The sequence below is a fragment of the Chiloscyllium plagiosum genome, unplaced genomic scaffold, assembly GCF_037043375.1.
Source record: "Chiloscyllium plagiosum isolate Xiang-an unplaced genomic scaffold, Cpla_swu_hap1 HiC_scaffold_27, whole genome shotgun sequence".
Taxonomy (NCBI): Eukaryota; Metazoa; Chordata; class Chondrichthyes; order Orectolobiformes; family Hemiscylliidae; genus Chiloscyllium; species Chiloscyllium plagiosum.
The window spans coordinates 64693341-64708230 of NW_028270165.1; the positions used below are offsets into that span (position 1 = coordinate 64693341).

Below are 14890 nucleotides of genomic sequence, written 5' to 3' on the forward strand. Positions count from 1 at the left end.
GAAAATTACCGGAGATGTGGGTAGTGAGAAAGTCTGTCAAAGCATACAGCAGGCTATGGAGCATTTGGAAATTTGAGCAGAGAAATAGCAGATGGAGTTGGATCCAAATAAGTGTAATTTGATGGACGTGGGAGCTCACAAGCAAGAGGAAAACACGTCAATGAAGGTCAAGGATTTTGGTAAAGTATCTGATAAATTCCTCATCGTAGATTGGTTCATAAAAGTAAGTGATATGGAATCCATGCTGATATGGAAAGTTTGGTGTAAAATTGAATTAACCATTGAAAGCACAGGATGACACAGAACCGTGTTTTTCCCTGTCTGCAGGTCATTAACCACATGTATAAAATTTGGATGAAAGTGTAGGTGGTATCATTAGTAAGTTTGCAGACGACACAAAAATTGGCTGATTCTGCACAGTAAGGAAGGGAGTCAAAAGTCACAACAAGTCATAGATCAATTAGGCATTTGGTTAGAGAAACAATGGATAGCGTTTAACCTGGCAAGAGATGGTGATGCATTTTTGGAAATTAAATGCAAGTGGAAACTGCACTGTTAATGGTCGGTCTCTGAATATCATTGATTGACAAAGGGTTCACGTCCATATCTCCCTGAAAGATGCAACACAAGTGGATAAGTTAGTAAAGAAGTTAGACAGTTATACTTCTCCAGTCGGGGCAGTAAATGTAAATGTTGGCAAATCGCCCTGAAAATATATCGATCAAGCAAAATTTGGAGGCCCATGCACAGTTTTGAAGGCTGCACTACTGGAAGCAGGTGGAAGCTTTGGAGAGCATGCAGAAGATGTTTCACAGAATGTTGGTGGATTGGAATGTATTAACCACAAGGAGATGTTGGACAAACGTGGATTATTCCGTTTGAGCATCAGAAGCTGAGGGGGAGATTACTGAAGTATTTAAAATTATGAGAGGGAGAGGCAAAGAGAATAATCAGAGTCTCCGTAGGGCGGAAATGTACAATACTGGTGGGCACAATTTTACGTTGAGAGGCAGAAAGGTGGAAGGAAAAGTGAGTTTTTAACGTCAAAGCTAGTAGTACCTGGAATGTGTTACCATGGGAGGTGGCATGAACAGTTATGGTATCAACAATGGTGTTTAGACAGTTGAATGAACAGGTAGAGGATAGAGAGAAGCAGACCATATGCATGCAAATGGAATCAGTTCAGAACAGCATCATGGTGGACACAAGCATATTGGGCAGAAAGCCCAGCTCCTTTGGAGGTCTGTTCTATGTTCTATGGTGTGATCATATAATTCTGTGACATCAGTGCTCAACGTCTTTCTCTGTCTAATTCCCATTGCTTTATCCCTGCTCCGACTCAGTGCAACTTTATATCTTCTGCATTTCTCTGTGGTAATGATTTCTAAGTCTTGCACATGCTTCATATCTCCTCCTGCTTGCCTGAGAGATCTGGACAGAGTAGATTGGGAGAAAGCATTCCCGAAAACAAATGGGACAAGCAGGTGACAACAATAGTTTCGAGATCTGCAAAAGCAGCGAAGATGGACGTCAGGATATGGAAGGCAATGCCTGGAAATTTGGGGAATGCAGATTGAAACTTGCCACAGCATTAGATGAATATGGAAGCAAATATTTGGAAGATTATCCGATTAAGACAGGATACTGGCATTAGGTAATCATGAGTGTTTGAACAGCCAGTACAGACACGATTGGCCGAACAAACTCATCCCAGTCTGTAACGCTATTGCAACTCAGTGATTCTGTGACAGACAGACTGTCTTCAAACGTATAGCCTCAGTCTTGGATCCTAATTCACGTTTGTTCGCACTGATTGAATCTCAAACTGATCGTTTCTGTCACGCTGAATCATTCTGTTCGACGTTTGTTTACCAGTAACTAGATTACAGAAATTTTGTGCGACCGTTCAGGATTTAAGGTGTTAACATATTTATAGATTCCCAGTTGACGTGAGCCTGGAGCTGAGATGTGCTCTTCCATATGAAGTACCCATTGAGATTCTGTTGAGTGTCTATTCTAATTCCGAATTTACTGCTTTTTTCCATCTGATTTTTTTTATTTTAAAGGAGAAACAGGCGACAACATTAGAGCACAGAATTTGCCACGGAACCAGGTGTTTCCTGTTGTTTGAACAGAAAGGCAAGACGCGCAGTGACGGTTCTGATGTTCTGCAGACTGAGAAGCTGCCTTTTCATACACTGAACCTTCCATGAATCTGGACAAATTCCAAATTATGATCTGCTGTAAAATATGTTTCTGCGTGTTTTCTAACAATATGCTACGGCTCTTCGATGCAATCAATTCGTTGGTAATGACCGGCATTTATGATATCAAAATGCGTGTTCATGCATTTCGCCTCTGTCTGAAAGATCAGATTTCTTCAGATGATTGGCAGTTTGCCCAGTATCGCAACACAACCCATATATGATGTGAAATTCTGCAGGACATCTGTGAGACATGGTTCAGGCGCTGTTTTGTAGATGAATAGTTCAAAACAGCATAGGACAAAATGGAAATTGTTGATAACGTGAATGAATGTCGTCAATAACGCTAAACTGTACCCAGTTTCGAAACCATGGTAACACGATCAAAGTTCTGATGGTGTTGGCAATCTGAATTAAGAACACAGAAGAACTGCAGAAACTTGGGACAAATATGATTTTAATGTTTCGAGTCCCCTGAAGAGGGCTGGATAATGCTGATTTATGTGCAGTTCATCTGAGATGCTCAAGGGAAAGAGATGTGGAGAGTAAGCAGAGCATAAGACAGAGACAGGCCTTATAGTCGTAAAGGAGTGATATGGATTCTAAACTGGTCTTGATGATAAGTGTGACGGTCAGGACGTCACTGATCTGAGCACCTACAGTTTCTTTCAAAACACTTATGTATATTACAAACAACTGAGTTACAGCACTGATGCTGTTGCAATAACATTGATCACAGACTATCAGGGAGAGAAAATAACACACACACTTCCACAACTTCATTTTGTATTCTGTGATCATCCAATTTTGTTTCACGTATTTTGTGATCTACACTTCCGTAAGGAGTGGTCACCTGCAAAAGGATAATTTGACATGATGACCTTTATATCAATGTCTCTGCACTTTTCATGTCCAAAGGTAGTGCGGGAAATAGGCCACATGTGTTCCTGCGTTAACCACAGGACAAATCCAACCAGGCCAAATATTGTTTAAGGAGAAAGTGAGGTCTGCAGATGCTGGAGATCAGAGCTGGAAATGTGTTGCTGGAAAAGCGCAGCAGGTCAGTCAGCATCCAGGGAACAGGAGAATCGACGTTTCGGGCATAAGCCCTTCTTCAGGAAGGGCTTATGGCCTGATGAAGGGCTTATGCCCGAAACGTCGATTCTCCTGTTCCCTGGATGCTGCCTGACCTGCTGCGCTTTTCCAGCAACACATTTCCAGCAAATATTGTTTAAACCCGTTTACTCTCATTCAGCAGTCTTGTGATTGAAGGGGTCATCAACGATGCTGTCAAACAGGTACCACATGGCAATAGACTGCGCACTGATTCCCAGTCTGAGTTCCACCAGGGCAACTTAGCTCTTAATCAAATACCGAAAATGCTGCAAATCTCAGCGTGTCTCGCTGCGTCTGTGGACCGAGAATCATAGTGATGGAAACTCCACAAATGCCGGACTTGGTGCAGCTCCAACAAAACTCAATAACCTTGACAGCATCCAGAACAAAGCAGCCAAGTGACTGTGACCACATCCACAAACAACCACTACCATCACTCAGTAACAGCAATGTACACTATTTTCAAAAGACATTGAATAAATTCACCAAGACTCCTCAGATAGCTGTCTACAAACTCACGAGAAATTCTACCCAGAGAATAAGGCCGGCAGATATGTGGAACAGAACAAGTTCCCAACTATGCCATTCATTATCCTGACTTGGATGTTTGTCGACATTTCTTCCTTGTCGTTGGGTCAAAATCCTGGAAAATACCTCCCTCACGCCATTGTCAGTCTAACTTCAGCATTTCGTGTTCAAAGTTTCAAGAACCTAGTTCATGACGAATTTCTCAAGGGGGAAAATGCAATGGGTAATAAATGCTGGCAGAGACAGCGCTGCCCGTGTCCAGTGATAGAATTTTAAACAGAATTGGTTACAGGGAAATGGTTTGAGGTTCAGATCATGATCTGCATTCAATTCCACAATTGATTACACGAGGAGATCTGAATTATCCCTCTTGCTGCTCCACATGTCACAAAGTGCAATGAAAGAGTCAACTACTAATTGAGGGGTGATAGGTTTAAGACACATGCCAGTGGCAGGTTCTTTACACAGAGGGTGGTAAAGGCGTGGAATGCCCTACCTGCTAATGTCGTCAACTCAGCAACATTACGGAGATTTAAACAATCTTTAGATGAGCACATGGATGATTTTGTGATAGTGTTGGGGGACGAACTGAGAATAGTTCACCGGTTGACGCAACACCGAGGACCAAAGGGCCTGGTCTGCGCTGTATTGTTCGACGTTCTATGTTCTAACTTTACCTTTTAACTTCCACAGTTTTCACGCTGGTAGGTAACTGATGCTTTTTTTCTTGAATGTACCAATGACATCCCAATCTTTTCGAGAATTCCACTCACAGTTCCCTTAGTGACAAAATCTCTGTGCAACCCGACGAAATGGCAAACCTGTATCCCAAAACCATGACCCATTTTTCTCGATACCATAAGCCAGATGAACATCAAACCTGCATCCTGCATGTGAAGGCCGTTAGAATTATTTGCGTTTCAATGAGATCCTTACCAATGATTGTGGACACAATGAATGCAATGTTTCCTTAGAGGACACATCTGGTATGCGAGAAATCAGTCTGGTGGATTTTACTGCAACTATTCCAATGCAATGCACTATATCTTAGGCAAGGCGATCAAAACGGCACATGATACTTCAACGGTCTCTGCAATGTTCAGTAGAAGCAGTTTTTTTTAAAAAAACGTTGCTCTTGGACTGAACCCGTTTTTCAAAGAAGGTCAAATTAGCACTTACCTTTCAGTCTCGGACTTGTTTGCTTGTTTTTAGTTAATAGGGTACCGGGTCATCCGTTTCTCTTTGTTCATTATAGGGCCTGTATTGCGCTGTAATGTTCGGTATTCTACGTTCTATGCTCTACATGTACACTCACAGTTGCCATGATGTCAGGCCCTGCAAGTTTGAAAGATAAGGCATATGAAGAGGAAATTTGATATTTGGCAAACTTGAATAATTTGAAAAATTGCTGTATTGCACTGTATCCGTCCCATAAGAGCTGACCATCCAAGGAGGGAAATCAACATGATTTGAAATTTGAGCAGATTTTGCATAGGAAGCGGAAAAGAAAACCATTATTTCCTCTGCAACTTGGTTGGACAAATTCTACCGAATGACACTGATGAGTTATATATTGGAAGGTATAGTGATGGAGACGAAGGAACAAGTTTGCAGAAGAGACATAGAAATTACGAACTGTAGTAAAAATAAGATAAGGTTTTTGGGGACTTTTTAAAATTTTTCTAAAAGTTAATTCAATGGTTAAAACTTTTAGAATAACGGAAAGCTGATTTTATAAAGAAACAAGACCGACATTTGAAGAAAACAACAAGTTGAGCAGCATCTGTGGACACACAATGCGAGTTAATATTTTGAATCAAATGTGATTATTCTGGATAATGACAGTTTTTAATAGTGTGCATAGACGGGGGAGGAGAAGAGACTGAAACGGGTGGTCTGTGTGCTCAGAGGATAAACAACGGACTGATAGTTATAGTAATAGACAGAATTATGACTCAGAATAGGTGCTAAGGATTGGGGGAATGAGATTAATGTGGGTCTGCTGTGCTGAGACCAATGTCGACAGGACAGGAATATATAAGGGAGGAAAGGGGTTACTTGTAATGTAAAGGAAGGGTAGAGGTTCAGCTCTGAAGTTGTTAGTCTGCATTTTTAGTCCTGAAGAGTGTAAAGTGAAAACATGGAAATCGAGCTCTTTCTCCAGCTGCTCGTGGAGCTGCTGAGTTGCAAAGTATTTTCAATGAATCTGAGACCAATAACCTCCTGTGGTTGTGTGATTCTGTGATATGGATTCCGGCGTGGGGACTCGCTTCCAAGTCAAAATCTGAAACGTCATTGATCTGTTAAGATGAACTAGTGTTTGGAACCCGGTTTCATTGTACCCATTAATGGTCACATCATTTCTCATTGGTGGAGAAGACAGAGTTTACTTCATAGTCGGCACACATTAAAATCTATTGGTTGATGGAAAGAAAGACGGGCCCCTGGACAAGTCGTGGTGAAGGAACCAACTGTTACAGAAATCGAGGAGTCACTTGATATGTTAATTGCTGCTCAGTATCTGTGAAACAGCATTCAGCAAATGTTCCGATTTGATCTGGAACCACCAGCTGGGACGATGTTTGTAACCCTCGTGAACTTACTTCTTCTGCAGCTATTGAACTGTGAGTTATAGTCTCTTGAATACATTTTCGCAACCATTTATAGGTCAATGATTGGCAACATATATGTGGCAAAAATATAATGATCAGTCTATGCGAGATAAAATATTGGCATGATAGGGAATGAAAACTATTTTGTCTTCATTATTTTCTGACTTTTTATGGAACTGTTTCTGAGGCTTCAGAGCTCCCCAACCACAACCCCCAATAACCCCCAATGTTGCACTTATTCGGAGTTTGTGTACAGCTCAGAGTTGAAAACCTGCTCAGAGAATTCGGGTGTGTTTGGAAACAGTGCCCATCGCTGCTTCAACAGTGTGTGTAGTCGGGAAACCTGGTGAACAATATGTACCTAATTTATTCGTCAATATTTGGGAGAGTGTAAAATAGAAACTGAATATTTTTGCATTTCTCGGAGCTTGATGTGCCACTGATTTTAGTTCGTATTCCTTCTCTTTATATTCGAAAACTTTCTCGATACTGAAACATTTATATAGCGCTGGTGACAATGTCAGTGAAACAAAGGAACTCTGGGCCAATTTGGTACATTTTGTTGTTGAGACAGTTCTGCAATTTTGAAAACGTGACGGACAAGTTACTCCGAGGAAAGTGTAAGAAACATTGCTGTGATAAAGGTCGCAGTTAGCTGTTCGCATCCTCAGTGGAACAAAGGCGCTGTGCGCTAATTGGTTATATTTTATTGTTCAGACAGTTCTGCGATTTTGGAGACTTGGCAGGCAATTTATTCCATGAAATCTGTTAGAATTGTCTCTCTAATAAAGGGCACAGTCAACTGGTCATCTTCAAATAACCAAAGCGAAACATTCACGCTGCTTTCTGTCTGCAAGTGTTGCCAGATCTGCGAAGTATTTCCAGCAATTTCTCCTTTGGTTCTGATTTCCAACATGCACAGTTCCTTTGACCTTCTTTTGTTCACCAGTTTTGTTATTCAGTGAATTTAGTTGAATGATTGCCACTGGCCAGCGCAATATCAATAGCTCTTCTTCCTGGACCGGGGAAGTTGTTGAAGACATTCTGTAGGATGATTTTTACAGAACGATGTCTTCTTTTTTCCTGTCTCCATTTAAAAACTTTGTTCATATAAATACCTTTACATGCATACATAGTCACTGAAACAGGTCACTTCTGTACAGTAGTCAAAAACTGTGGTGCTGGAAAAGCAGATCTGGTAAGGCAGCATACAAGGAACAGGAGGTTCGACGTTTCGAGCATAAAATCTTCATCAGGATAAAGATCTTATGCTTCAAACGTCGATTCTCCAGCTCTTCGGATTCTGCCCAGCCAGTTGTGCTTTTCCACCACCACCCTTTTAGACTTTGATCTTCAGCATCTACAATCCTAATTCTCTCCTATTTCTGTACAGTCCTGGTTGAAGGACAAACAAACACTGGAATTTGACTCTATCCAGCAACACACTAAAGGCATGTCTTACTTGGACAAGATTGTATTTATATATACTTGAGACATCGAGGGGTCTGATAACTGAACGGACCCCCATATACCTTCAGCAGTAAGACCTCAGACAGTGGTCTTTCTCCACTGCCTTGGCGGCAGCTGCCTCAACATTTAATGCATTCCTAAACACACAGTCCTGCACCTTGGAATGTGCCAGTCTGCAACTCTCCGTCGGGGTCAAACGCTTGCTCTGGAATACCAAAGAGTTTCATGCAAACCAAAGAACATCTTTCAGCGAGTTGATGCTCTTCCAGGCGCAGTTGATGTTTGTTTCAGTGTCGGTGTGTATCATGGGCAACTGATCGGAGAGCAGTGTCCTGAGTCAAAGAGCTGCTTGTGAAAATCCTCGAAAGGATTGACAGCATCTTTCTCCAGACATCGTTTGCAAAGGGCAATTCCAGAAAGATATGTTTTACGGTCACTTCCCGTGTCCACTGCCACCCTTCCAAACTCTGCATCCACTTAGAGAGCAGTGTGGGTAGTCGCAAACTGGCCAGGTGTACATGAGGGATCTCGCAGTTTGTGCCGTTCTCACCACAAGCCAAGCGACGTCTTCGTGCTTGTTAGAACGTTCTGGTGATGAAGCATTCTGCCAAATGACTTGGACAGTCTGCTGAGGGAACAACCCGACAGGGTTCATCCTCTTCTTTTCCCACAGAGTGTCTAGGACTCTAAGATACGTGCATCAACTGCTCCTTCAGCGCTAATTTATGCTCAAACCGGTTAAAACGGGTTTGAGCAATTACCTTTCTGTGTCGAGCAAGAGAGCTGCAAATTGAGGCAGGGCTTACAGTAATATCATTTTGTTGGCAGAGTTAGCTCGTCGAAAACTTGAACTCACTTTACACATATCTCCTATTCTCCGGTGAGAGTTGTACCCATTCTCTGATGACAGTTGTACTGGACTTACTTTTCAACATGATCTGAATAGAAATATGGAGGTAGTTTAGGCGTCTAATCTTGTTTTGATTTTTTGTTTTGCTAACGGTGTTATCACTGAAGGCAAGCCAAGAAGAAAGCAATCTCAATCTTCTCAACAAAATCTGACCAGCTGTAACGGTTGTCTGTTACATTTGGGTGCACCAGACTCTGGGCTAACAGTGAATATGGTGTCAGTAAAACACCAGTCAGCACTATGTCACCATTAATTAAACTCATGCACAAAGGGATGATACTCTCAGATTATACCTATGGTCTGCCTGACCGTTTTGTGATATTATTTGTGGACCGAGGTTACTTTAATGTGGAGGAGCCAGTGTTGGTTTGGGGTGGACAAAGTTAAAAATCACACAACATTATGTTAGAGTCCAACGGGGTTTATTTGGAAGCACTACCCTTCAGAGCGCTGCTCCTTCATCATGTCGTTGTGCTGATAGAGGAGCGGCACTCCACAAGCTAGTGCTTCCAAATAAACTGTCTCGACTGTAATCTGGAGTTGTGATTTTTACATATGTTACTAAATTCACGTTCACCGCATTCGAGATTTTTTCCACTATTTGATGTGGAATTAACATGTTTACCTCAATATTGTTTAACATCACAATTTTCTTATTCTTAGTGACAAATGGGAGAGGTGGAAATCATTATTAGGATATTTATGTCACGACACTTTTTCTATTTGTTCAAAACTGTGGGAATGTCTGGTTTGGTCAATGTTACAGAAAATCCTACCAGGTGGCGGTCACCTGATCTCATGGTCCACTGTATTAGTTGAGGCTCGGTACATCATCATATGTGAGGAGAGAATTGCAGATCTTGACCAAATATCAGTGAAGGAACAATGTCGCCATCCCAATCAGGATGGGAATTTGCAGGTGCCGGTGCTTTTAATTATCTGTGCACCTTGTTCGGTAGTGTGGCTGCAGTTTTGTTCAGTTAGGGAAGGAGTTTAGCTGAGTTCTTGCAATTAACATTGATGGCGCAACTTTGGTGGCTGAATCTTGGTGGTGAATGCTTTAAGTTCTTCAGCTAATGGAAGGGCTGTAAATGAAGCCGATTTCTTTGTGCCAAGTGCCTTCCAGCTTTTGAAAGTGTATTACAGTTTATTGCAGCAATGTAAGTAGCGAATGTCTGTTCATAGCGCTGGCTTGTGCATTGCTCGCAGTTATTACTCTTCAGGAGTCAGAAAGTGAATAATACTGTAAATCTGGCTCCTGTTCTGGACTTGTAGTGAAAGGATGGACATCCCAGTTCAGATCATTATATGGAGTGGCATGGTGGCTGAGTTGATTCCAGCCTCGGGCGATGTCTATGTGGAGTTTGCACATTGTCCCTGTTTATGCATTGTCCCTGTGTATCCAGGTGCTCCGGTTTCCTCCCACAGTCCAATGATGTGCAGACCATGCCACGTTGCCCACACTGCGCTCGGTGAATTCATCAGAGGGGAATGGGTCTGGTTGGGTTACTCTTCGGAGGGTTAGCATGGACTTGTTGGGCCATTTGGCCTGTTTCCACACTGTAGGGTGTCTAAGTTAAACAAGATTCTGTAAATGCTTTGGCGTAGTATGTTAAGAGAGTTCATGTACACGGAGGTGTATTGCTTTGCGGTAAGTTTGGCTTCTCATTCTCTGGAAAATTTACTCCTACTTATCCAGCATCATGAATTATCCAAGGTATTGAAGCCTTTTTTCTCATTCTTCTCTCGTTGGCTCTCCAATATATTTACATGTATATTAATAAATTACGTGCTTACGTCGGCATGTTGTGGATTATTTCCATAAAGCAGATCGCAGAGGTTAAATCAGTCTCTCGAGATCGAAATGTTGGGTTAGAGTAACTAGTGTGCCTAGATTTTGTTGACGTGCTGTATTTGGTCAATCCATTTACACCCATATAATGGGTGCAGTGACACTGAGAGTGGATTGCATTTTATATCCAGAAGATCAAACTGGTATTATCTCCTTTAAATTTTAGTTGCTGTCTGTTTTGTCCTAAGGTATATGGCAGAAGATAAAAAAAGACATGCATATCAACACTGTTGAAGTCGTTCAGACTTGGTTTCACATTCTATATGTGTGAATACTTTCAACATTATTTTATTAGCTGATATATGAAGAAAGGAGGTTGATTATACATTTATTAACATGAATTTTGTGCAGTATGCATAACAGCTTCATACCTTAAAGAAACTTGGAAAAGTTTGTATAAACTCAGGAGATCTGTCAACATTAATGAAGAGTGAAACACAGATAATGTTTCGAGTCTGATATGATCACTCAGGACATAAGGATAGAAAATAAGGAGTCCCAACAGTGTCGCAACTTTAACACTGTTCCTCTCTACACATGTGTTGCGTTCCTCCAGCATTCTTCATATTTGTTTCAGATTTTCCATATGCACTTTTCTTTTCTGCCAGCAGCCTGGTGTCTCAATTATTTTGTCATCTGATCCAAGAATGTTGTTACTTCTAGTTTAGTAAATATGAGATTAAGCAATCCAATTTGTCCCACTTTTCACAAATTGAGAAGTTTCAAAGCGCGAGATGAAACAAAATAGTGTACAAGTGATGCAGAACCAGAGTAAAATTACTTCTCTTTCAAATCTATTGTCTCATCTTAGGAGCCACTGAGACTGTTGATCTCGAAGGTACAAAAAGTTAATTTGTGAAATGGTTTATGTTGTGAGTTTGACGACCAGAGGCAGAAGTCCTGACGCTGTTGCATATAATTTTATTAAAAGCACTTGAAGGAGACCTGATTGGGGCCCGATGCCAAACTAAATTTCCGGAGGTTGCTGAGAACCATTGAAAGAAAGATTTCTGAGTTAACTTTTTGTACCTTCGAGATCAACAGTCTCAGTGGCTCCTAAGATGAGACAATAGATTTGAAAGAGAAGTAATTTTACTCTGGTTCTGCATCACTTGCACACTATTTTGTTTCATCTCGCGCTTTGAAACTTCTCAATTTGTGAAACAGTGGGACAAAGTGGATTGCTTAATCTCATATTTACTAATCTAGAAGTAACAACATTCTTGGATCAGATGACAAAGCACGAGATGGTGATCGGCTCCATCATTATGTTTTGTAGATCTTTGTTGAACAACGAGGGAAGTGCATGAAATATGAAATTGTAAGTTGCATAAACCACTTCAATATTCACCTCCTGCAGAAGTAATGGATAGCGGACTTCTTAATCCATTATTGCTGTTTTATAAATTCGATATTAGACAAGAAGAAATACAAGGATCACTTCCAGGCTCCCATGTTCAACTCATGGTTTTCAATTTTACTAAGACATTAATTCTTTATTCTCGACATAATTCTACTACTCGGGTAGACTGTAAAGTCGAATTGATACTTTTTTTTTAAATGAATGAGTAAAGTCATATCAAATGGGAGGTGAATGCATTGTTTAGTTTCTAAATTTAGTAATTAACATGTGTTCAGTTTTAATTCGCGTTCAAAAAGGGCAGGTATTCTGCATTTTTGCTGCTATCAGTAATTTTGTTTCTTTATATTCCCTGCCTTGATTGACATTTAATTAAATTACAAAATATCAGTCAAACAAATGACTATTTATTGAAATCTAAATAAACATTACAGTTACGAAGTGACGTTCATGTCCCTCATGTCCGGCTGAAGCAGACTGAAAATCAACTTGACTTCTTTCTCAATACAGCGATTCAGTTTGAAGTAGGCAGTATTCAGTGTTAGAGGAGTAATGTACTGGCACTAGAGAGATAGCGGAGAAGGTTCACAGCATTGATTCTGGAGAATACAGGTTTGGCCTGTGAGGAGAGCTTGAGAAGACGAGGACTACGCTCATTGGAATTTAGAAGAATGAGTGGTGAATCCTACAGAAACTTATACAATTATGAAGGGAGTAGATATGATAGCAGCGTGGAGGTTTATTCCACTGGCGGGTCAAACTAGAACCCGGGAACGTCGCCTTAAAATAGGGAGAATGAGATTTCAGACTGAGGTGAAGAGTAACTTTTTCACCAATTCTGTTGTGAATCTGTGGAATTCCCTGCCTAGTGAAGGAGTTGAGGCTACCTTGTTGGATGCATTTAAAACAAAGATACATGGATTATTGAACAGTACAGGAATTATGGGCTGTGGAGGATAGGCGGGTAAGTCTAACTGAATCCACGAAAGGATCTCATTGAATGGCGGCGCAGCCTTGATGGGCCAGATGGCCCACTCTTGCTCCGAGTTCTTATGTTCTTTTATCGGTGTGAAAAGTGTAGGACACTAATTGTACCGACTCTCACTTGATTCAACGCTGAAAGTTATGTCCTCTGTAGTGTTTCATGTGAGACAGTAAATGTTCTCAAAAGTAGTTCAAAAGGACAACATACGTGTTCAAAACCAGACAAGTTTATTCCATAGTTACATCTGTCTGAAATCGCGACGAAAAGTCTTTCAGTAGATTTAGTTTGCATCAGTTCTCCCATCAGTGAGAGAGTTCACAATGGTGTCACTGATCTGATCCGGATTTGTTGTTTTCTAAAACTCTCCAGTTAGTAAGGAACATCAAACGTCTGATGAACGGGCCAACCTGCAAGACATTGTTTTAAAATTTTCCTGTTCATTTTCTGCAACCAAATTACATTAAAAAACAATAAGGATTTAGCATTACATTGTAAGGATATTGCATACGAATGATAAAGAGGTGAACGATCAGTCAAGTCGATGAATGCAGGTAATGAGAGAGGTTGTACAGCAGGGATTGAATAAATCAAGTGAGCGACCATGTATTAACACATGGACAGATGACCCGTGTTGTCTGATTGCTTGAAAGTTTTATAGAAATTATTCTGAGATTCAAAACAAGTGACGAGTAGACCAGTCAGAGAGTTGGCAGCGTGTCTCTGTGTGTGGAAACAATTCGGTTAACTTTAGAAGAAAACAGACAATAATTGATAATTGCAGTAATTATATTTCCTGCTTTTATCAGCATTGCATGAAATGAGGATATGAAATTTCCAGATATCATATAGAGTCATAGCACGGAGACAGACCCTTTGCCCCAAACTGTTCCATGTCAACCAAAATGTCAATCCACACAAAACCTATTTCTCTGCACTTGACTCATATCCTTCTCTACTGTCCCTATCCATGTGATTGTCCGAACCTCTTTGACACGTTATTAATGTTCCCACCTCAATCACTTCCACTCGCAGCTTATTCCCTACTCACACCATCCTCTGTGTAAAATAGGATTATTTGGCAAACTAACGATAATTATTGCCCGCATTTGTTGCATTTGTTTAATTTATTTCTACGTGTTAAATTGAATTGTAACACTTTAATTTTCATCCCGCTATTTCAGGCAGACGTGTGGACACTCAGGCCGAGAGTAAAGGTAATTGCACTTTTTTGTCATTTCGAGGCAAAACCTGTATTCTGATGATTCCGTTCAAACACTAACTTGTGCTGATGATCTCCTTGCCTTAATGTGCAAGTTGAACAGCTGTGTGTTCATAACTAATGGGGATGCATTATTCCTGAAGGTTTCTTATTTCAGGGGAGCAGAGTGTGAAAACTCAGTTCCTCCGCACACTGCCGTTCTCAGATAGAGAGACAACACATGGAGATACTGTGAAGATGCACCTACACACGCAGTGCTGCTGGCGGAAATTTATATAAATTATTTCACTCACAATTGAGCAGTGACATCATGCTCACATGACTGGACATCCCACAATATCTCTGGCCCTGGGAGACCGAAATGCTGTTTCATTTTCAGATGTTTGCAGGGCGGATCAGAGTGTTTTTCTCGCTATTCAGTGTGCCCACATCCCATGAATGAGAAATAAAAATGTACTCACGTTGGCCACTTTAGAGGATATGTTTCCATAGAAATTGATCTCTGACCCTCGCTCTCTGTGAGTCGGCATCATTTTTTTTCAAATGACCATTCGCCCTTCTCCATCCACATTACGTATCCTGAGTTATATTGCGATAGCCTGCATTTTTGCCATGCCCTCACTCCCGTTGCGTT

General features: G+C 40.9%; 1 protein-coding gene across 1 annotated transcript in view; it reads left to right on the forward strand.

Annotated features, from left to right (window-relative positions):
* The first annotated feature begins 91 nt into the window (after positions 1-91).
* The window catches only part of LOC148144477 (scavenger receptor cysteine-rich type 1 protein M130-like), a 30745-nt gene continuing 15946 nt past the window's right edge, over positions 92-14890 (forward strand). The window contains exons 1-3 of the mRNA XM_087975333.1: positions 92-223; positions 2067-2139; positions 14219-14251. Of these exons, the coding sequence (XP_087831459.1) occupies positions 92-223; positions 2067-2139; positions 14219-14251 (238 nt within the window). The remainder of the gene's footprint in view (positions 224-2066; positions 2140-14218; positions 14252-14890) is intronic.